At 44.5% G+C, this 24,597-nt stretch overlaps 1 protein-coding gene and 3 non-coding genes across 4 annotated transcripts; 1 reads left to right on the plus strand and 3 right to left on the minus strand.

Moving 5' to 3' along the window:
* Nucleotides 1-2,064: 2,064 nt before the first annotated feature.
* Trnav-aac lies at nt 2,065-2,137 on the minus strand. The gene has a single exon. It is a non-coding gene; the product is annotated as a tRNA-Val (tRNA).
* A 3,202-nt stretch (nt 2,138-5,339) lies between these two features.
* On the minus strand, nt 5,340-5,412 carry Trnav-cac. Its single transcript has one exon. It is a non-coding gene; the product is annotated as a tRNA-Val (tRNA).
* A 9,498-nt stretch (nt 5,413-14,910) lies between these two features.
* On the plus strand, nt 14,911-15,006 carry Trnai-uau. The gene is made up of 2 exons: nt 14,911-14,948; nt 14,971-15,006. It is a non-coding gene; the product is annotated as a tRNA-Ile (tRNA).
* Nucleotides 15,007-23,055: 8,049 nt separating this feature from the next.
* LOC121434095 (vomeronasal type-1 receptor 4-like) lies at nt 23,056-23,925 on the minus strand. The gene has a single exon (XM_041632903.1). The coding sequence runs from the start codon at nt 23,923-23,925 to the stop codon at nt 23,056-23,058; it is 870 nt and encodes a 289-aa protein (XP_041488837.1).
* Nucleotides 23,926-24,597: the final 672 nt, after the last annotated feature.

The following is a 24,597-nucleotide window of genomic DNA, read 5'->3' on the forward strand; positions in this document are numbered from 1 at the left end:
GGTGGATGAAGAAACGGAAGATTGTAGAGAGGCAGGAAGAGTACTTGCAACGAAGCACGCTGTGGAGGTTTAAAGGCGGCGGGGGGGGGGGGGGGGGGGATCCGAAACCTGGCGGCACAGAAGAGATTCTGAGTCAATGTCTGGCTAGAGAAGGAGTAAAGAGAGACGCTAACAAACAGTTGTTAAACGCACAGAACAACGAGGGGCGTGATCCGGATGGAGAACACCTAGGGAGACTGTGCTGAAGCGAGTTCCAACGTTTATTACGCTTTGAGGGTGATGGCTTAAGGCCCATTTTCAGCTCTTAACGCACTGTTGCTAAGTATATTTACAATGCGATCCCTGCATAATTCCAGAAGGTTCTTATTATTCCAAGAGAACCATGGACTCAAATAAACGCATAGAGGGATCTAGAGGTCCAAAAGCGACAAAGCAGTTGGAAGATGTGGGCGTGCACAATAAGCTCTACCACTTGAGCTGACCCCCCCCCCCCCATACTATAATGATTTTGGTCCTTTGTAGTTACAGTAGTGCTATCTATCCGTTTGACTGTCAAGTCCCGAAACACAGGCCAAAACTCTCATAGACAATCTGCTCAAAAGCTTTCCAGATCCAGAGCGCCTATGCCAGTTCTCTAAGAGAAACAGAAAAGTGAGGAGAGGGAAATGGACGGGGGGGGGGGGGGGGGGGGGAAGCCTGGAGAGCCAACACATTCCTGGTGGCCGTGGCCGTGGAATGGCCTGGCTTCCTTTGCTTGTTCTTAGAAGAGGACAGAGTATCCGCTCCCTTTGGATTGGTGAAGAAAAGTGGGTGTGTGCTCCCTTGGGAATCTGAGAAGGCAAAGGCAACAAAACAAAACAAACTAATAATAATAATAATAATAATAATAATAATAATAATAATACAAAGACTACTGTTTCTGCCCAGTTTTGAACTGGGAACCTCTATCTGTGAAGCCAGCATGGAACCACTACAGTAAGAAAACACTACAAAACACCTCCTTTCATCCCTTTACAATCCAAGACAGACACTGTGTCCCTGCTAAAGTGCCACCCACAAGTTACAGATCTACATTAAGGGAGAGAATTGCAAGGAATGCAACCAAACTAGAGATAAAAACCATGGAAAAGGGGAGGCGAGGTCCTGGCCTAGGGAAGGAATAGGAAATGTGTCATTGGCGGCACAGCGAAGGAGAGAACCCAGCCGAGGGAGAAGCACAGGTATAGAAATTCTGGCTTTGAGAAGCAGGGAATCGTGCACGTGTAAAACACAGGGAAGGAAGGAGGATGGAAGAGTTTGGACACTTGGGGACACTTCAAGGAGACCTTTGTCGATGCTGGAGAGCTTTTGAGAGAGAACCCAGGCAGGTGGCTCAAATGTAATTCCCGTTTTTTCAGATTTCAGAAATGGGAAACCGAGACTAAGTCCCACTCAGGACGAGGGGAGGTTTGTCCACCTGATGCTGTCTGTAGGTGGCAGCGTAGAGAGGTGAGAAGCTTCCTGCCTGGGAGGCACAGAACACCACCCCCCACCACCAACAACAACGCGGTAGAGTTGGTAAAAGATTACAGGGAACTTAAAGCACAATGTGGTGGTTTGAGGAGAAAGTACTTAAACCTCGCAAAGAAGAGGTTGTGACTCAAGTATTTCTTAGATGTGCAGAAGACTGGGTGCTGAAGGGAGCCCCAAAGTTTATATTTTCAGTATGACAGCAAAGGGTGGGATCAACTAGTTCAAAATGCATTCATTTCTAGTCCTCAGCATCCAAAGAGTCAAGGGGGTCTATAAAAGAGTAACTGAAGGTCCAAATGGAGAATGTGGGCATCGATCGCACTACCTCTCGCATGCTAAGCGAGCGCTCTACCATTTGAGCTAATTCCCCAGTTTTCTTAGCTTCTTCTTGTACTTTCTTTTATGTCCAGTGAATCCAATGGTCCTCACAAATTTTCCCGCTGTATCCAGGAAAGCATGATAGTCAGTCAAAGCACAAACCAAAGATCCGGAATTCTGCTCAAAAAATGTAGGGAGTGAGCTGTGAGTCTGAGAATAGAAGAGGAAAAAACCTGTTTCCGCCCGGTTTCGAACCGGGGACCTCTCGCGTGTTAGGCGAGCGTGATAACCACTACACTACGGAAACCCCTCACAACACGGGTGTTTCCTGGTTTGGGGACATACATTAAAAACTTGCTTAGTAAATGATTTGATGATATTCGTTGTATATAGTTGTATCACTAAGGTGACTGCCCCCTCCATGCCCAGCCCTTGGTAACCACTCTACTCTGCTAGGGACAGCTAAACTTAGATTCCACACTGTAAGTGAAGTCCTCTGGAATTTGTCCCTAGGTGGATCGCTCACTTCACTTTAACACCATGTCCTCAGCTTCTTTGGTTTCGAGTGTCAGAGCCACTGTATATTAACCCTGTTTGGAATAATCCTTCTGGGAATTATCCTTCTGTGGATGTGAAGGAGTGAGCGTCTCAGCAGTCAGTGCTTCGTTCCTGTGAACCAGCAAATGTCTCAGAACACCTTGTCCCACTACTGTGGCCATGCGCCCACTAGAGGAATGGATGACTCTGTGGCTCCATTTTTAATTCCTAAAGGAATTGTCATGCTAGAGGAGGTGGCTTTGATTCTCAGCACCCACATGGCGTGCATCTGCATTTTTAACTTCAGTACTAGGGCTCTGTCGCCCTCTTTTGGCTACAGGGGGTAATGCATACAAATACCTATACTTTTTACTGTGGAGCCTCTGAGCCTTCCCTTCCTTTGGGTCAGCCAATGACACACAGTAACCCTTTTCCCCGGGGACTTCCTGGGGGGCTTCGCCTCTTCGTGGAGGTACAGGTCTCTGTTTCCCATTGCCCCTCTGATTCTTTCCTCATAGCCTGTCTCCCTCCATTCCTTTGTACCAACCTGCAGAAGTCCTCCTCACCAGCAACCCCATAGCTACCATCCTTGCCTAGGATCCAGAGTGGGCAACAGCAACCAAAGAACAGAACACCTACCCGACAGGGACAAGATCAGATATCTACCCCAAGAAACACCTCAAATACCATAACTACATTGCCTACATAGACAGGCAAGACAGCATGCCTCCTGGAGAAAGCAGCGACCTACTGCAATAGGCCTTCAGAAATGCAATAGAGAGCAAGCATAAGACCAGGGCTTCAAAACAGCAATTGTGAATATGTTCAAGGATCTGAAAAAAAAAAAAAAACCAACTTACCAAAAACTGTGAAAACTCAAACAGGTGAATGAATGTGGTGATCTGAATGGAAATGACTCTTATAAGCTCATAGGGAGTGACATATTGGAAAGAATTAGGGCATATGACCTTGTTGGAGCAGATGTGGCCTTACTGGAGGAAGTGCGTCACTGGGGGTGGGCTCTGAGCTCTCAGAAGTTCTATCCAGGCACAGAAGCTCGCTCACTCTTTCTGCTGTCTGTGGATCTAGAAGTGGAACACTCAGTTCCTTCCCTATTACCATATATGCCTGCATGCTACCACGCTTTCCACCACGTCCATAACGGACAAAACCTCTGAGACTGGAAACCAGCCCCAATTAAACACGTTCCTTTATAAGAGTTGCCATGGTCCTGGTGTCTCCTCATAACAATAGAAACCCTAAGACAATGAAATCAGGTAAACAATTCAAGAAATGAAAGTGGAAATAGAATTACTAAAGAAAACCCAAACTGAACCAAAGCTGGAAATGAAACACTTTAGGTTGGCAAAGAAAAACCTCAGAGGTAAGCCTCGTCAACAGGTTTCAGATAGCCAAGAGAAAATCTAAAGACAAGGTAGACTAAATAGATAGCTTAGTCAAAGAAAATGCTAACTCTAAAAAAAAAAACCCAGTTACAAAACACCCATAAAATCTGATCAAAGACCTAGAACATTTTTTAATTTATTCTTCTCTCATATATTACACCCCAACTGCAGTTTCCCCTCCCTTCTCTCCTCCCAGTCACCTTTCTCCCCAACCACCCTCCCACCAGATCCATTTCTCCTGTTTCCCTTCAGAAAATAAGAGGCCTCCCAAGAAAATCAGACAAACATGGCATATCATGTTGTAATAAGACATCCCCTTGTATTAAATGGATGAGGCAACTCAGTAAGAGGGAAACAGTCCCGAAAGCAAGCAAAAGAGTCAGAGAAAGTCCCTGTCTCACAAGAACTGCAAGCTACACAACCGTAATATATATGCTGAAGAACTAGGTCAGATTCATATTTGGTCCCTGACTCTCTGTGTGCCCTCCCTGACTCCTCAAGCCTTCCTCCCCAGATTCCCTGAGCTCCACCTAATGTCTGGCAGTGGGTTTCCACGTTTGCTCCCATCAGTTGCTGGATGAAGAATCTCTGACGACAAGTAAGCGAGGCTCCAGTCTACAAGTATAGCAGAGTATCCTTAGGGATCATTTCATGGACCCACCCCCTCCCCCAGTTATGTTTGATTCTATCCCAGGACTCTTGGCTATCCACCTCTGGTTCCTGGCCCTCCAGCAATGTCAGGCACGGACTCCCTCTCATGGTCATTGGTTGGCCACTCCCACAAGTTCTGTGCCATTTTTCACTCTGCACAGATTGTTTAAGATCGTTGTGGCTGGGGTGGTGTCTCAGTTCCTCCACCAAATTGGAAACTAACAAGGAATGGATGAATTTATTGATATGTACAACCTATCAAAGTTAAGTCAAGATCAATTTAGACATACCCATAACCTCTAGAAAAATAGAAGTGCTCAAACAAAACAAAGCAAAACCAAACCAAACCAAATCAAATCAAACCAGGCCCAGAAAGGTTCAGTGCAGAACTGCACCAGCACTTCAAGGAAGAATAAACAACAATATTCCTCAAAATATTCCACAAAATAGTAACTAAAGGAACATTTCCCAAGTTTTTTTTCCAAACTACTACACTGATACCAAAATCACACAAAGACCCAACAACAATTATAGACCAATATCACGTATGGATATAGATGCAAAAATTCTCAACAAAATACTTAGAAACCGAATCCAAGAACATATCGAAAAATTTTCATAGTATGTTCAAAAGGCTTCACCCCAGAGACGCAGGGATGGTTCAATATATGTAAATCAATAAACATAATCCACTCATAAATAGACTGAAAGACAAGAAACTTTATCATCTCATTAGATATATAAAGGGTCCTTGACAATATGCCTTCGTGATAAAAGTCCTGGAGAGATTAGGCATGAGAACGACATACTTCAGTATAATGACAGAATCGGTCCAGAAAAATGGATGTGTATGCCCCATTGAAAACCTGAGAACTTCAGAGATCTCAAAAGAAATAAAATGAGACCATTAGATAATGTTCCCGCCCGGTTTCGAACCGGGGACCTCTCGCGTGTGAGGCGAGCGTGATAACCACTACACTACGGAAACACAACACACAAGAAGTCTTAACATTTTTCCATCCAAGACGGACATTGTATTTTTTTTAGTGTCATCCAGAGGTTACAGATCCACATTAACAGAGAAAACTGCAAGGAAGGCATGAAAGCCATGGTGGAGAGGCGACATGGCCCTGGGGAAGATTAATAAATGTGGCTTGGGCGGCGCACCGAGGGGAGAGAGCTCCGGGAGGGAGAAGCGCGGGTGTAGGAATTCCGGGATGGAGACGCAGCATCGCAGGGGAACCGCGTGCGAGAAAATCACACAGAGGGAAGGAGCCTGATCACCTGCAGACACCTCGAGGAGATCGCTGTTGACACTGGAGAGCTTTTGAGAGAACCCGGACAGGTGACGCAAAAAGTCACAGCAACCTGTTAATATAGGATTTACACTTTCTTTAAAACAGAGCTTAGAAATGGAAAGTTGAGAGCAGTAGAGTGGATTCCACTCCGGCCGAGTTTGTTCAGGCGACGCCGTCGGTGGCAGTGCAGGGCTCCAGTGAGGCGCAGAACAGCCCTCCACCAACATGGTCGAGGGAAAGAGATAGAAGAGGAAAAGAAAGATTCCAGTAGAGGCCGGCAGGGAACTTACGGCAGCCGTGGATACGGAAAAAAATCCTAAGGCTGGTGGCCCAGGAGATGTTCTGACTTAATGTCTGGCCAGTGAAGTAACAGAGACTCGTACGAACACTTGGTGAATATACAGAATAATGATGTGGGTGGGGGAAACTTCCGAAAGATTGTGCGCTCAAAAGAGGAATGAAATTTACGCCGGAAGGTTGTTAAGGTTAAGGAGGTTAATTTTAATTGAATACATTTCCAGTGCTGTAGCAATACCAGAACGTCTGGCACCTCAGCAGAAACGTGGTTTTAGCAGCAACATAAATAGCTGGACGATGTGGGCATCGATGCCACTACCTCTCACATGCTAAGCGAGCGCTCTACCACTTGAGCTAATCCCCCGATGTTTTTGTTAGTTTTCTTGTACTTTCTTGGAGACCCATTGAACCCACTGGTCCTCACAAAGTTACCTACTATAACCGGGGCCCATGAAACATTACAGTGAAAGCAAAACTTAAGAGCCGAGATTCTTATGTGGTAACGGCTGTAGGGAGTGAACTGAGAATCGGAAAACAGGAGAGAAAGTGAAAGGAAGTGAGAGAAAAAGTCTTAACTTTGTTTCCGACAGGCTTTGGACGTGATGAGTGACCGCTACACTATGGAAACTCTCCAAAGGCTCAAAGTTTCCTAGTTTGGAGGCACACATCCAAAACTTGCTTAGTAAGCCGGGCAGTGCTAGCTAGCGCAACACTCGGGAGGCAGAGGCAGGCGGATATCTGTGACTTCGAGGCCAACCTGGTCTACAAGAGCTAGTTCTAGGACAGGCTTCTGAGAAATCCTGTCTCGAAAAGTCAATCAACCAAACCAAACCAACCAACCAACCAACCAAACAAACAAACAGAAAACTTGCTTAGTAAATGGATTGATAATATTTTTTTTTTTTAAATGCCGGCTTTCTGGGCTGTCCTGCCAGGGCAAACTCTGACTCTTTTTTTTAATATATATTTATTTATTTATTATGTATACAATATTCTGTCTGTATGCCTGAAGGCCAGTTGAGGGCGCCAGACGTCTTTTACAGATGGTTGTGAGCCACCATGTGGTTGCTGGGAATTGAACTCAGGACCTTTGGAAGAGCAGGCAATGCTCTTAACCACTGAGTCATCTCTCCAGCCCGATAATATTTGTTGTATATATTTGTATAAAATAAAGCTAAAAGCTAAATCGAGGTAACTAAAATAGAAGGCTGACGTTCTCCATCCCAGCCCTTGGTGAGCCGCTCTACCCTGTTGCTGCCAGCTGATCACTCGGATTCCAATTCCTAGGGGGCTGGTACACCTCACTTAAAAACAGCATGTCCCTGGCTTCATTCAAGTGGTTGCCGCTTAGCTGAATAGCTAACGTTCCATGTTTATCTGCTGTTTTCATCTGTCCCACGTTTCCAATGCCAAAAATCTCAGTATCTTAATAGAAATCCAGATTTAGAGGTAACTAAGCAGTCCCACTACCTCTCACATGCTAAGCGAGCGCTCTACCATTTGAGCCAATCCCCCAACGTTTTTATTGTTTTTCTTGGACTTTGTTGGAGACCTATTGAACCCATTGGTCCTCATAACGTTTACCTGCTATATCCAGGGCCCATGAAAACAAGACAGTGAAAACGAAACTTAAGAGCCGAGATTCTTATGTGGTAACGACTGAAAAATGTAGGGAGTTAGCTGACAGTCTTCAGAAGTGGGGAAAAGTTGTTGATCTTGTTTCCACCCGGTCTCAGATCGGGGACCTCTCGCATGTTAGGCGAGCGTGATAACCACTACACTACAGAAACTACCTACACTGTTGTAATTCCTTCATTTGTAGATACATTAAAAAGCTTGCTCAGTAAGTGATCCGATGATGGTATTCTTTGTATATATTTGTATCATGGGCTAGCTAAATAAAAGTAACTAAGGTGACCACCCCCTCCATGACCCGCCCCTTAGTGGCTCCACTCTTCTCTGCCGCTGCCAGCTGAGCACTCGGATTCCACACTATAAGTGAAGTTCTGTGGAATGGTCCCTCAGTGGCTGGTTCACCTCACTTAACACCATGTCCCCAGCTTCATTCCAGTGGTTGCAAATGACAGAGCCGCTTTATAAAAGGCTGCGTAGCTAACGTTCCATGCTTATCTGCTGTTTTCATCTGTCCTGATGAACAGTAGCTTAATTCCGTATCTGGGTTTTTGGGAAAAATCCTTCTGAGAATGTGGAGGAGCCGGTGTCTCAGAAGACAAGGATACTTACCATGGACAGAGCAAGAGTGAGTCAGGCCTGGCGGTGTGCCCTATTGCAAAATCACTAAAGGACTTTTCAGGCTAGTTCCTTTAACGGCTGTAATAATTTACATCTCATCAAAACGGAGCAAACATCCTCCTTTCTCCACACCTCAGGAACACCAGCTCTTTTCTCTTTCCTCTTTCTGGTAGGATAGGAGTGAGGCCTACGTCACAAGGCTTTGATTCTCGTTTCCTTGGTCACCGATGAACTAGGCACATTTTCAGAGGTCAGTTTGTCATTTGTCTTCTTTGAAACTTGCCCATTCTGATCCTTTGCCCCACTTTGCCAGGTTGTTTGTTTTCCAGCTGTGGTGCTTGGTGTGTGTGTGGGCAGCAAACCCTCATCCGATGTGCGATTGTCCATGCTTTCTCCCACTCTGTAAGTGCCCGAGGCTCTACTGGTTCTTTCCTTTCCTGTGCAGAATCCTGTGTTTCAGGGCAAGAAGCCTGTGCGTTCTGTCTATGCTTTGGTAGCCTATACTTTTAAAATACACCCAAAATCTCACCCAGACTCATGCCATCATGTTTTCCCTCTACATTCTTCTGGTTGTTCTATGGTTTCAGGTCTTACATTTAAGTCTTCTATAATACATTTGGTATTTGCCCCTGCTGTGTGAGATGCACTGAATTCCATTCTTCTGCACACAGATATCCAGTTATCCCAACACTGTGTACTGGAGAAAGCGTTCTTTCCCTGTGTGCCCTCACATTTCCCTTCTCTTTTAGTTATGCTATTGTTTTGTTGTTTCTTGGAGATGGATGCACCCTACAAACCCAAGCTGGCCTAGAACTCACTGTATACCCCAAGCCTGTTCAAACCTCCTGTCAATCCTCCAACCTCAGACTCCTGAGTGTTGGGATTGCAGCCATGAGTCAAATTTTTCCCAGATGCCCCGCCCCTTCCAGCTGTGTTTTAACAACCTTTTGAAGAATGGACTGAGTATACATTGAATTTATTTCTGGATCCTCTGTTCTGTTTTGTTGGTCTACACATGTTTTTAATGTCGGTATCACAGTGCTTGGATCACTATAACCTTGTAGGATATATTTATTTTTGAATCAGATAGTATAATGAATCTATTTTTTTTCTGAAAGTGCTGTTGTTTCTTTCCCTGATTTTATGCCATTTTAAATGTCTTATAGTTTTCAGCCTGCTGGATAAATGCATTATTTTTATTTTGTAACTATGTAAATGGAATTTTTAAAAAACTTTCAGGGATTTTGTTGCTAGTGTTTAGAAACGCTGCTGATCTTTGTGCTGATGCTACAGCTTCCCTGACTTTGTCCATTCTACAGTGTTTTAGATTCTTCAGTCCTCACCTGAGGTTGCCATTCTGCTACCCAGCATGCACTTGAGCTTTCTTTTTATTTTTTATTTTATTTTTTTATTTTTCGAGACAGGGTTTCTCCGTAGCTTTTGGTTCCTGTCCTGGAACTAGCTCTTGTAGACCAGGCTGACCTCGAACTCCCAGAGATCCGCCTGCCTCTGCCTCCCGAGTGCTGGGATTAAAGGCGTGCGCCACCACCACCCGGCTGCACTTGAGCTTTTTAAGTGAACACTTTTGCTTGTCAGTCTCCTGCCTCTCTATCTAAATATTTTATTTAATTGAAGATTCCAAGGAAGGATGTTGGCCTCCCTCATCAACTTGCCCTGTTCCAGCAGCCACATCTGTATTCCCAGAACTGGCTGAGGCAGGAGAATCTCAAGTTTGAGGTTACCCCGAGCTTCACAGTGAGATCCTATCCAAAAATACAGATAAATAAATACTATGAAATAAGCACTGAAGATCTTAATTGGGTCTGGTGTGGCGGCACATAACTTTCATCTCAACACCGAGATAGCAGGACACACTGAGAGGAGTCAGGGTTGAAGGGAGTGGGCTGTAGATCTCTCTGAGTTTGAGGCCAGTCTGGCCTACATGGTGAAATCCTGGCCAGTCAGAGCTGTCTAGTGAAACCACGTCTCAAATATATATATTTTGAGGGGAGGTTTCAAGACAGCGTTTCTCTGCAGCTTTGCATCCTGTCCTGGAACTTGCTCTGTAGACCAGGCTGGCCTTGAACTCACAGGGGCCTGCCTGTCTCTGCCTCCCCAGTGCTGGGATTAAAGGTGTGCACCACCACCATTTGGCTCAAAAATAAATTTAAGATAAGAAAAAGATCTTAACTGGCTCTATTTCCAGTTTGAGAGTGGAGCACAAGTCATTCTATGAAATAAATGAGTTTACTGGCATACATGACTGGGTCACATCAAGGTCATCCTGGTCTATGTAGGCAGCTCCAGGAGGGTCATAGGTATATAACATCATGTACCTGTGCAAATGAAATAATAAGTAAAATATCAAAGTAGGAGTGAAAACAGAATGCCTGTTCTCCCAAAGCTTTTAACTTGAATGCAACAACTTCCCTTGTGTTCTGGTGGAAGCTCCACACCAACCCCTGGCGCACATATACCCAAAGTGTCTGGGACCCTACCCCCTCAGAAAGCCCCCCCTAACAGTGGCCCCTCCATTCAGAAAGCCTGCCAAGAGTAAACCCCTCCCCAAGGCTGCTTAAGACCGGCTCACAGATCTGTCTTGTGTGCCCTCATGTTATGTCCCCTGCTTTCTCGAGGGCCATCCAGGAGTGCTCTGCTTTGCATTGCCCTGTTTATTAAATCTGGATTTATTAATTCTGTCTTATTTGGTTTATTGCATTAGTGGTGGACGAACCCAGCATCCGGGGATCTAATACTTACCAATCTGTCCTTTGACAGAGAGATCGTTAGGATTTTTCTTCTGAGTGTGAAGGTTCTAGTGTGGATCTTCATGGTGCATTTGGTTTTTATGTGCTTCACAGAGCAGAAAATGACTCTAGTCAATGGAAACACCAGAGACACACTTCCACAAACAGAGGCTTGAGGATAACTCTTGAGGTCAGCTCACATTTCAAGAGAATCAACATTGTTCTCTCTGGCAAAACTGAACGCAGGTGGGCTCAGAATGGGGTGCAGGTGAGGCTGGGAGGGGAGGGGGCAGGAGCAGAGAGCTGAGAGGATTGAAATAATTTCCCCTTCCACATTTGCTAAACATGGCTGTCTTGAAGGGGTAAAGCCATCTTCAGTCAGCTTCTGAGGTCATGAAATATGGCGTTCTGGGACAGAACAGTGTGTCTAAAACTGTGTCCCTGAGAGGACATCACAGGGTAAGTCGCATTTTATCCCTGAGTCATCACCAGGCAGGTGGTGACATCTGGAATTGACATTGGCAATTGTTAACATTGCGATTTCACAATGGCCAAAATCTCAGGCTAAAAGTAAGAGAAGGTTACATTAGGAGTCGTCCTAATGAACATGAGAACTAGGGAAGTAAATGCAGGGGTATCTCTCAACATCCAAGAGGTTGCTTCAGAGATGCAAAGATGGAAGGGGTTTTGGAGGCTCGCTCACCTGTCTCCTTTCAACATGTCAGGCCGTGTTACCCGTAGAGATTCTAAGACAGCTGGAGGCATAGCTGTTATAGGAGGCCTGGTACCAATGTGTTTGAAGCAGAGGAGAACAATAGTGTGAATTCACAGATGCTTTGCCCCTGAACCAGCATACAAGGGCTAGTGGGAAGGTGGGAGTGGGCAGCCTCAAACTATGACCTTGGAACTTCTAGCCCAGGAGCACATCTTCTCTGCCAACCTTATTTTTAATTTCATCACACACACACACACACACACACACACGCACGCACGCACACACAGTAAGTTTATTCACCAACAATGATACAATTTAGAATTCTAACATACTGTGAAAACAAAAACAGAAGTTTCTCAGAATTTTCAGATAGATGGCATGCTACTTTTTGAGATTCGGGACAATACATGCCAGGTATCATCAAAATATTCGAAATTGTGACATTTTAAACACACTCCTAACACTCTTCACTCTCTTTTGCTCAAACTGCTAAGATGACTTTTTTAAATAATAAAATAAGTATTGCAGTCCAAAGAACTACATCGTACAGGAACTTTCGATGAAAAGCAAATAAAAATATAATTTAAAAAACCTTCTCAATTAAAACAAACTTGAGGTATACTGTCCTACAAGGCCATAGTACAGCCAGAAGAGAGATGACCGGACCAACGGTCCAAACTCCAGTCTCCTAAGAACCATTCCCTTATTTGGCCACTGACTGATTCTGCGATTTGATCACTGACTGGTATCCTGAGACAAAATACCAACGACCAACAATCAAAATTCATCATTTGGCTAATACGTCCAAACACGATTTACCAGCTCATCCTTGGGCCAGACTCACCCTTTTTCTCCGTAAAATCCAGTGCTGCAGAAACACCTGCTCTTGCTTCTCTTGCTTACTTGCTGCTGCTGCCTTTGCAGCACCCCACCCCCACATCACTTGGTCCTGGGATTGAAAATATGGTGTGCGTATGTCCTGTGGGACTGCGAGGGGGCCAATCTCTCTTACAGTGGTGATCCTCTCAAGATATGGATCCCTCCCTCTCTAAGGACAAATCCAGAGAGTCCTCCCAAGCGTGGGAACCCAAAGATTTTTGTGACATGGGTATATTCAAATATAATGATTATAGTCAACACTCCAATTACCGGCAGAAAGGGAACGCTTTAAACCAGGAACATGTTCATGGCAGGCAAGTGCTCTCAATGGGCCACATCCGGGCAACAGCAAGAATTTTTTGATTCATAGTCAGGACCGCAGCCTTTCTTAGGTCATTCTTGGAACTTCAACCAACGTTCTTGGAACGTTCTTGGAACCTTCCCGTACTTTCTCAGTGATCCACTTCCTTAACGTTGTTGACATCTACTGCCTTCCCGACATTTGTCTCCCCTCCAGCTTCTCGGCTTAGCAGATGTAAACAGTCTTTTGCTTTTCATTCTTTTACCTGTGTTTTTAGGAAGTAGGGGAGGAGCGAGTGGCAGCTCTCCTGTGCAGGGATCGGGACAAATGCAGGAGTTGGCGCTCTTTGCAGATTCCAGAGATCAAACTCAGGTCCTCGGTCTTGGCGGGAAGGACTTTTCCCTGCCGAGTTCTCTCACTGGTCCTAGATCATCTCTCTTGAAGCCCCATTTTCTGACAGAATCAAATCCCTAACCTCACTAGGAGGGAGGAACCTAGAAAGAGTTTCTGTGGTCTCCAAACAGGAACCCAGGAGTCTGAAACTGATAGGAACTGGTCTGCCTGAGATCTCAGCACTTTGAGGTGGAGTAGGATTGAGAAGTCAAGGCCATCCTGGTCAAGGTGGGCAGGCCCAATGTAGGCGACAACTACGTAGTGAGAGACCCTATCTTGACGTAAGAAAATGAAAAAAAAAATGCCTCATTGGTTGGGTTTTTGTCTGTCCTTCTGGAGAGGAGAGCAAATGCCTCAACTCTGATGCTCCTCACACTGCTTGTTCTGCTGTCCCCCTTTTCCTGGTTCGTTCCTTGGAGCAGCACCCTCAGTGTCTACAGCAACTGCCTTAGGTTAACATCTGAAGCAGAAATGTCAACATAAGGAAAATGTGGCACATTTACACAATGGAGCACTACACAGCAGAAAAAAATAACATCTTGAAATTTGCAGGCAAATGGATGGAGCTAGAAAACATCATATTGAGTCAGATAACCCAGACACAGAAAGACAATTATCACATGTACTCACTCATAAGTGGTTTTTAAACATAAAGCAAAGAAAGCCAGCCTACAAACCACAATCCCCGAGAATTTAGACAACAATGCAGACACTAAGAGAGACCTACATAGGTCTAATCTACATGGGAAGTAGAAAAAGACAAGATCTCCTGAGTAAATTGAGAGCATGGGGACCATGAGAGAGGGCTGAAGGGGAGGGGAGAGACAAGTGGGGAGCAGGGAAAAATGTAGAGCTCAATAAAATCAACAATAAGAAAAGAAGTACCCTTTCTCTAGTCCCCCTTCATTAAGACATGCTTTATTATGGGATCTTTAACACAGATGTCTCTCAAATATCTAGTTTAATTTTAAGCGGAGACAGGTAGCATTTCAGACCCAATTCTGGGATGCTTTCCCTAGTTTCAACTCCGGACTTTCACACAGTTGCCTGAGGAATACAGAGCTCTTGTTCACTCCCAGACTGTGTGTGGCGACTGCGCAACATAAGGCAAAGCCCCAGGAACGTCCTCGTCTCTCTGGAACTAAGTACTTTGGCTCCTCCAGCTTTTGTTTGACAGAACCAATGCAGAAGACAAAACGCAGCTTTTGGGGGATCCCATTTGCCGCCGGGGCTCCACGTCTTCCTAGGGAGTTTTCTTTCACGCCAAGGTGGAGGACAGGGAATGGCTTTGGAGCCACGCAGATAGCAGCCACCTCCTGGGTTGTGAAGGCTATACTAGCTAGCCACTTGGTGGGAAGGCTGGAGGATGTGCAGCTCTCCAAGTCGCCACTATCCTTCCGTCTCGGCTTCAGAGCCGCAGTCAGGGCATCCGTGGTTGAACTCTGTGCACCTGCACAGCACCACCGTTAGAGCCCGCTCCGGGGGTGGGGCGGGGTGAGGGCGACGCTGAATGCACGTCCACTGCACATCCATACTGTGGTCTAGCAAACGTTGGATGTTGCACGTAGGACGTATAACGAGTGACCGGAAGTATCTTACGGATGCTCCAGTGGCGCAATCGGTTAGCGCGCGGTACTTATACAGCAGTGTGTGCGCGAGAGCGATGCCGAGGTTGTGAGTTCGAGCCTCACCTGGAGCATTGTTTTCAAGTTTGTGTACACCCTCCTTCTCCTCGTTTAAAATCAGCCTATACTGATTTTAAATTTGCTAATTGTGTTGCTTAGCAATTGGACCTCTGCCTTTCCTACCTTGCTTTCATGCTCTGGCTGGGGAGGAATGTAATTTTTCTTCCCCCAGCGCAAAGGAAAAGTCACATGATAATGCTGGTCTTGTGGAACGATAGATAAGAGTCTGGTTTAGAACTTCCTGGAAATGTTGAATTAGTTTAAGATTACCTAGTAACAGGCTCCTTTCCTGCTCTTGTTTTAATGTTGCGATACATTAGAACCTTAGGACAAGGTGTGCTGTAGTTGTGCCTGTCTAGCATTTGAGATGTTAAGGCAGGAGGATGGCCACTTCTAGATCAGCTGAAGGTACATAGCGAAATCCTATTTATTTATTTATTTTAGTTCAGGCAGAATGAAGAGAGAATGCACTGGCTGCACTGGCTGCACTTAACCGGCACTCCAGCAGGTAGCTAACAGACCATCTCTGCAGATGAGGATAAAGCGGCAGAGAGCAGCTAACAACAGTCAGAACTGCCTTAGTGATTAGCATCATGCAGTGAAGCACCACCGTGGACCCTGTGCTCAAGGAAAGGATGAAATCTACCCAATAAGAGGGAAGGGAGCCGGTCATACGGGCGAGAACAGTCTGCGTTGTTCCGATTTCTGGACAGGAATTGTTTACAGAAGTGGAGCTGTGACGTCAGAGGGAGTGCTTGTGACGTCTGTAAATACGAGTGCCATGGGCCTGCTGCTCCTTCAAACTCTGAAAGATGACATTTCAAAGAACCACAGGAGAGAGGGAAAGTCATTTCATTATGTGTCAGGATGGTAGTGTATAACAATATCCACTATTTTCTCCCAACTCCAGGTCTGTTCTCGCTGTTGTAGCAAAGCAAGTTTGGAACTTAGCAGAAAATTAAAGATACGAAAGAATTTGCCATATTGTCTGTGGTTTAAACTTTGTCCACAGGGTTGCCCTAGGACTGATGGTGATAGCCTGGGCCACATGGAGGAGAAAGGAGGAGCAGCTGGGAAGGCTCTGGGCCATCTTTCTCAGACAGACCACAACTTTATAATGGGCACCATTGTGGTGGTTTCATTAAGAATGGCCCCAGTCTCACATATTTGAATGTTTAGTCACCAGGGAGCGGCAACATTTGAAAGGCTCATAAGGGTGAGTAGTGTGGCCTCGTTGGAAGAAGTGTGTTACTGGGGGCGGACTTTGAGTTTTCAAAAGCCTATGCAGGAGTAGAGTCTCGGTCTCTGCTTGAGGACCAGGATATAGCTCTCAGCTACTTCTCCAGCTCCCTGGATGCCGCCGTGTTCCCTGCCATGATGATGATGGACTAAATCTCTGAAAGTGTAAGAGAGTCCCCAATTAAATACTTTCTCTTATAATAGGTTGGTCATGGGGTTTCTTCATAGCAATAGTGCAGTGACTAAGACAATCAATCCCTTAGGAAGTTTCTGAAATAATACATTGTGGCTAAATTTCTGGTCACTGTCATCCTATTAGAAAAAGCCAAGTGGGTGAGGATAAGGTCCCTGAGAAAAGTATGTGTTATATTTGGGTAGTCTCCACACCTCCAGATCTACTACAAGGAAGGGTGATTGTATGATGTTATTCCACATGATCTTCTGACTTTACACAGCTCTAGGGGAAATCATCTGAGAAACACATGGAGAAATTTCTGTTCATTCTGATGAAAAGAATGGCATCTGAAGTAAATGTAAATGGTTTTCTCCTGCAAGGTACCTGCCCTTTTTTAATTTTTTTTTTAATTTTTATTTTTTTTTGCATTTTTTCTTCTTGTTTTGTTTCCACTGACACCTCAGATATGCATCTAATGTTAAGCACAGTTTGCACACAAATTCCATGCGAATGTACCTGTCTGCCTTTCCTGAAGACCTTGCTTTGTGTCCTTCATTTCTAAAACCCCTGGTGGCTCTTTTCCCAGACAAATAGGATGTCGAGGGTTGTTTAGTGATGGCTTTGAGCAGCATCCCCAGGACCAGCTTCAGACGCCCCCTCCTCTTTCTCAGTATTTAACCAGTACCAAGGCAGGAAACTAAAGTAGCTCAGGACCCTTTGTACGGGTTGCATCGCCGCTAGTCGCAACTCTGCAACCATGACACCTGCTGGACAATAAAGATTATTACACCTAAAACAATTCACTGGATCTCATAACAGGTAATTAATAAATCAATATAGCAGACTACATTAACATTGAAACTTTTTAGTAACTCTTTTTGGCTAATATTATGGATTGTATTCTGCAAGGCTTATATGGTTATGTTGATAAATCCATTTATTTGATATTGGGACTCAGCTTTTTGCTTCATATTATATCCTTAAGAAAGAATCTGGCACTTTTAGAACTTCTAGGAACCCAAATGTTCTCTCCTTTAATTTTTTGGCACCTGTTAAAAACGAGGCATAACCTCATATAGAGACATAAATAAAATAAATATTTATATTACAAAACAAACTATTTTATAAGTTAAAGCACAGAGTAATGCAGATCACTTAAAAGTTTTGTGTAATACTGTGTAATCAAGCAAAAAATACATATTCATCATTATAAAGTAAATTCATGATGTACCCAAATGTTTAAAAACATTCTAGTCAAATATGACTGATAAGTTTAAAAAATTAAAGCATAAATATATCTATAATGATTCAACAATTTTATGTCCAGTGATTATAGCAATAAGTATTTTTCAGAATGGGTCTATCAGAGTCTTAGAATCATGTCAACTTTTTATTGTGTGGATCTAATTTAAGAAATCAAGCAGCGAATCCTTCACTTAAATGGATGTAGAATCAGATCCTTTTGCAGCTCTTTGATGACAAACAGCTGGATAGTGTTGTGGAGAGCAACCAGGCATTAACAAAGGGCAGCTGCTAACAAGCCTGTTTGTTTCACACTGCATATTTGTGGCGGACTTCTCGACCGGCGACGAAGAATGATCACACCAGGATTCCACTCAGATCACGCTTTACTGGAGTACCCTTGATTGATGGGGAGCAGGAAACGAGGGGGGCAGGAAAACAAGGGGCAGTAAGGGAAGGGCAGGGAGAGCATTAAGCAAAGGGCAGAAGGGCTCTTAGGCAGCTGCTTAAATAGGGAAATGGCACACGGGTCGCCCTGTGATTGGCTGCCACCAACAGCTGACACCAGACCGCATCGGGATAGGCTCAAGGATCCTCATCCATTGCGCATGCGGGAAGCGGGGGACGTGCAGCTCTCAAAGGCATAGCCAAATATGGAGTTGTTTATTTCCAACAAGACAGGATGTTGGCGCCATCTTGTAATGGCGATCCTGTCCTGCTCACTACAGATCCCCCTTATTGTTTGTAAGCAAGGAGCGCAGGACTAATGTCATCCAATCTGACCCCCACCTCATGATGTGTTGGTCAATCGAGGATGGAAGATATTTTCCATGGACACACCTTCCCCTGTGCAATGGGTACTCGAGGAACCCCGGGGGTGCAAAGGCTGTGTCGCAGGAATCTACATCCGCACACCTACCCAAGTGCAGTGGATCAACAGATCCCATGGGGTGCATAGGCTGTGCAAGATGGAAGCCCTAAGCGTCTCTTAGTGCTGACAACCATATCTGGGGGAAGGAGCCACACTCCAGGGTAGCTAATGCCTGAGAGATTATAACCTTATCCCAATATAGCCTTATCCCTATTGGTCTGGGCTCGAAGGCAGCAAACCAACCACAGGCACAACACATAGCCACCCAGGCAGCTTGCCAAAACATGCCCACGCAACTGAAAGCATAGGGACCCTTTCTCTGTAATGTTATGTGCTTCTCCTAAAAGGGCCACTTTAGACTTATACATTAAAAATGGTAAATCAAGGTTTCTATTGGTGGTAAAAATCTGGGGAGAACTGTGGCATCACGCCGAACAGGTATCGCCTTTGGGAGGGCTGACAGGATTCTCCTTCTGTGCTCCGCCTTTCCCTGGATCCACGCCATCAGGGATGTCAGCAGGAACTTCCTCCAGAGCCTCAGCCTCATCCTTAGGAACTTCCTTGATCATGCGTGTCAGCCGGCTTGGAACCCAAAGCGGAGCCTCTTGGCCCTGTGGAAAAACACATACAGCTCCCCTGGATCTTGCCACCACAAGATCTGGTCCATACCATTTGTTATCCAATATATCTTTCCACATCACATATTCCTTTTGTTCCATAGGGCCTGCTGCATGCTTTTCAGCTGCTGCAGTACCCGACTCATTCAGGTTTAAAAAATTAAGTGTGAAGAGAGCAAGGGAGATTCTTTCCCTGGGGGAAGCGGATTCAGCTATTCCCCCTTTTTGCTTTTGTAGAATTTCTTTAATATTTTTGTTGGCTCTCTCCATAATACCTTGTCCTTGTGGACTGTATGGAAGACCCATAATGTGGATCACTTGGAGCTGTGCACAAAAGACACGAAATCCATGGGAGGTATATGCCGGGCCATTGTCTGTCTTAAGGCGTAGGGGTTTTCCCCAGGAAGCCCAGGCCTCAAGGCAATGTGTTTTTACATGAGTTACCTTTTCTCCTGCTAGGGGCGTGGCATGAATAATGCCAGAAAAGGTATCCATTGATATATGTAAATATTTTAATTTGTCAAATTTAGGCATATGGGTAACATTTATTTGTCACAACGCGTTAGGTTGTAGCCCTCTAGGATTGACCCCAACATGTAGAAAAATGAAAATAGATCTACATCCATCTCCATGTACAAAACTTAAGTTTAAATGAGCCAAAGGCCTTAGCATATAAAAATTATGTTGAACCTCACAGAGAAAAATTTTTTGAAGCGCAATTTGCCACATCTCAAACACAGCCTCAGTGGCATAAACATTTGGAGAAACCATAAATCTCCTGAACTGAGAAACTTTTTTTATAACAAGGCTATATAGTGGGAAAAGATCTTTACTTATCATAAATCCATTTCAAAAATATATGAAGAACTCAGGAAGTTAGTTATTAAAAATTTAATCCAAAAAATTTGTTACAGACCTAAATTGAAAACTCTCAGACGAACTTAAAAATGACTGAGAGACACTTAAAAAATGTTTAAATATAATATCCTTTAACCATCAGAGAAATGTAAGTTAAAACTCTGAGATTTTATCTTATCCTTGTAAAAATGACCAAGATTAAAAATTACTGTTAACAATTTATGCTTAAGAAAACGTGGGTAGGGAAAAAACTCCATTGCTGGAAGTGTAAACTGACAGTCACCTTTTGATCACACATAGTATTGAAAATCCTGGATAAACCAGACTCCCCCAGCAGGAAGAGAAGAATCAAAAATCCAGGACTAGCTGCTTCAGCGACCCTGCACCAGGAACTAGCTGAAGACAAAATCAGACTGCAATCCTGATAACAATCCCGAGAAACAGTGAGTTTTCTCCTTGTGATTATCAGCTTGTTGTTTTAGGAACTAGCTGATTACGACCTTGGGAGTGGTCCCGAGGCAGGGAGTCCCCCTGCGACCGTCAGTGGATTTTTTTTTGGAATTTATGACCCTCCTGGACCTCTTTTCTCAAAAATTCTTTCTCCTGGTCACTAGGGGTCAAACTCCTCCCCCGCCAACCAAGGCCTTGTGCCCATGACCTCAGCAAGGACGGTCTCCAGCAAGCCATGTGGGGGCCCACGCCATCCCTAGACCTGAGTGAGAGTCTCCCCAGCATTGGGAGTCTCCCATTATGTTTATTTTTTAAAATTAGGCAAATATCTACCTCAAAACTTAGCAATACCCCTTTTTTTTGGGGGGGGGGCTAAATACAAAGTTGTTTAACCACAAGAACATGTGCTCAGCCTTGCTTGGAGGTGTGGCTGAGCAGAGCAGCTGGGCCCGACCGTTCAAGCTGGTGAGCCATACTGAGGTAGTGCTGCGCTTCTATGCCCTGAGGCCCATGCTGGGAGTGGCCTAGCGTTTTAGCCTGTCGGTCCTCAAGGCAGGTCCCGTGTTTGCAGCTTTGCATCTTGGAGCCGCAGCTGTTCACATTCTACAAAATCTGGAGGCCTCGGTAACTCAAACCAGAAGAATATAATTCCCTTCCTTAGCATATCTTGTTTAGCGGCCAGATCTCTACCAAGCCTATCATAGGATGACACATGAAGATTGTCAGAGGCAGCTTTCTCCAGTTCTTCTTCCTCCTGAGGGTCTAACTCCTCCTCAGACCGATCCAGGCCCGCAAATTCCTCGAGCTCTGGATAGAGGGGACCTCCCCTCTTCTCGTTAGTCTCCCTTTTAGGGAGGACTGTATCAGGATCCTTTTCTTTTACCTTTCTTCTTTTAGGCCTCTCCAAGTTTTCTCCCTTTGAATCTGATTCTGAAAAACTGTTCTTGTGTTTAATGCGGACCTTTCGCCCCTCTCTCGGAACGTCCATGTTATTCCCCACCCTGAGGTTGCGGCTGGACTTACGGCAGTGCAACCAGAGACAGCAGGCCAGTACAAACACCACAAACGCCATGAACACGAGACCAAACACCCTAGAATCAACTCCCGCAAACAGCATACTTGGGGAGACTGAAATCAGCATACTGGGAGAAACTTACCGACGTCGCCACTCCGTGTGTTGAGTTCTGAATCCTCTTCGGCCCTTCGCCTGGCAACCAAAGATCCCAGGGTTTCGGTACCAGCTGTGGCGGACTTCTGGACCGGCGACGAAGAATGACCACCACACCAGGATTCCACTCAGATCACGCTTTACTGGAGTACCCTTGATTGATGGGGAGCAGGAAATGAGGGGGGCAGGAAAACAAGGGGCAGTAAGGGAAGGGCAGGGAGAGCATTAAGCAAAGGGCAGAAGGGCTCTTAGGCAGCTGCTTAAGTAGGGAATTGGCACACGGGTCGCCCTGTGATTGGCTGCCACCAACAGCTGACACCAGACCGCATCGGGATAGGCTCAAGGATCCTCATCCTCTGCGCATGCGGGAAGCGGGGACGTGCAGCTCTCAAAGGCATAGCCAAATATGGAGTTGTTTATTTCCAACAAGACAGGATGTTGGCGCCATCTTGTAATGGCGATCCTGTCCGGCTCACTACACATATTAATCTTGTAAAAAGGAAATTCACATTTTTAATCAACATAGAAACTATAGACACTATAATGTCAAAGTTTACTGTGAATTTGTTTTCTAGTTTATCCCATGTCTATAGTCTTTATTCCTAGAGAACATTCATGAATTTACACCAATGAAATGTTTCAGGGCATTTAGTTTCTGTGACTGGGGCATTGATTGGGCTTCTCTGAAGTGAATGCAGAGTACATGTAATTCTTTCACAATTCTATGAAATCTTTTCTATGGATGGATACTTACAGACACTTTGAAGTATCCCAAAATAGCCTTGTGGTATTAGCATTTAGCAAGCACAGTGTCAGGTGCAAGAAAAAGAATTTCTTGGACTAACAAGTTTAAATCATGGTGAATTGTGATACAATCCACCAAATTCTTCTGCATACTTCCAGTCATGGTAGGTGTGAAATGAGTTCTACAAATTCTAATGAAAGTTACTTTCTCAGTGCTGGAGAGATAGCTCAGTAGTTAAGAGTGCTGGTTGGTCTTTTAGAGCAGCCAGGTTCAATTTCTGGCAGTCATAATTTATTTCAGAGATACCTATTTAACTTCAGTCAGTCACAGGACATTTGATGATTTTCTTCCTGAAGCTGAAGGTTCCAGGCATGCATGTGCTACACAGACATAAATGCATCCAAACTATTCATACAATGAATGAATACAAATGTAGAAAAGTTAGAAAGAAAACCAAAGTACCTTTAAAAATGTGGCAATATAGAAAACTAGGTTTCTATGTTACTGCCATTTGTTACAGTATCCCTCACTCTCTGCACTCAAGGCTCTGAGTCACCAGGAAGATTGAGAATAAGCCCATGCTTAAACTATTTTGTAAGACTTCATCTTACTGACAATATTATAGAACTGAGATCTCTTTCACACTCATTGAACAGATAAAGGAGAGAGACATTTTCTCCCACTGAGTATGCCAACACTCAGGCAGAAGTCCTGTGAATCAACACAAGGGGGCTAAATGTTGCATAACCAAGGGTCATAAATTCTTGAATATTTACCATTAAGGAATTGTCCACTAAAGAGAGACTTAAAAATAGAGAAACAACAAAATCTGTGCAATAGAAGAAAACAAAGCAGAGCATCAGAAGGAGGACACTCTGAGCAGCTCTCAGCTCAGGGGGAGTTCGGTAGAGAAGTTTGGGGTTCTGAAGGTGGAGGACATGCTGGTGGTGCTTGTGGAGAAGAAGTACCATGTAGCCACTGGCCCCTCCCATGGCTCCCTGAAACATGGCATCTCTCAGGACCATGAGAAGGAGAACAATCCATTTTTTCTGCCTTTCTAGCATAAAATGACAATAGCTGTAACTATTCTTAAGCTGTGATATATTCAGGTTTATACTTGTGATGGAATGAATTAGGTCCATACCTATTAAAGCATTGAGTATCCAAAAGAATGAAAATAATGGAAGGATGTGCCATGCAGACTGTGGTCTGAGCCTCCACCACCCAGATGCTCTGGGACTGATGATGATGGCCTGGACCACAGTGAGGAGACTGCTGGTGCAGATGGAGACCCCACGGGCAACCCTTGACAGGTAAATGAGGATCTTACATCCTATGTCATCTAGGAAGTTTCTCAAACCAAAATCTGCCATTGTCTTTGACAATCTTTTTGCAAGAAGGATTATGATGTTTGTAAAAGCCAAGTGGAGGAGAATAAGGTGGATGGGTTTCTTCTCAGGCCCTCCCCACCAACTGCACATATAATTCACAGAAACAGAAATGTTTCCCAGAGTGCCAAACACAGTCATGAAGAGGAAAGTTGCTTCCTTAATAAATTTCAAAACCATTTCTTCCTTCCTAGGTAGAAAAACTTGTGTCCATGAAGCAGTTTTTTAAGAAAGTGTCAGTAATGTTAGACATGGACCTAAAAAGCACACTTTTCACAATAGCATTTCCTCATGTGCAAGATGCAGTGATGGACACATGTAATGTTGCAGATTAGGTCCTTGAAAAGCCTCCTTTTCCCCAGTGCTGACTCTGGGATATTGTGTGTGCTCTGACAGGTGAGTTTGGTAACTGCTAATCAAAATCTAAAGAGTTAAAGACATTTTTATTTTTGAGCTCTACACTAGCAAAATTGACCTGTTGAAGTCGTGTGTATGTATGTTTCTGTCTGCATGCATGGATTATTCTAGTTAACTCTCAGCATAGCTGAATTGAACTCCAAGATTCTCCAACCAAGATTTCTTCTTCTGTTTCTCATTCTATTTAATGTTTCCCCACTTAATTTCCCAAATCTGAGGTTCATGCTGAACCTGTCTGCTTCCCCACATCACACAGACACTGGGAAACCCCGCTGGGTCAGCAGCTGTAACATCTTTCAAATCTGCTAACTTTACCCTCCACACTGCCCCCTCCTTTGTCTGATATTCATTTCTTATCTGCATCTTGATTAACATAACAATTTCTAGATTTGCCTTTGACTTTGAAGTTTTAAAGCTTCTATTCTATAGCCTAAT

The sequence above is a fragment of the Microtus oregoni genome, unplaced genomic scaffold (genome assembly GCF_018167655.1).
Source record: "Microtus oregoni isolate MIOR12 unplaced genomic scaffold, Mior012 000042F_ref0000377, whole genome shotgun sequence".
Lineage (NCBI taxonomy): Eukaryota > Metazoa > Chordata > Mammalia > Rodentia > Cricetidae > Microtus > Microtus oregoni.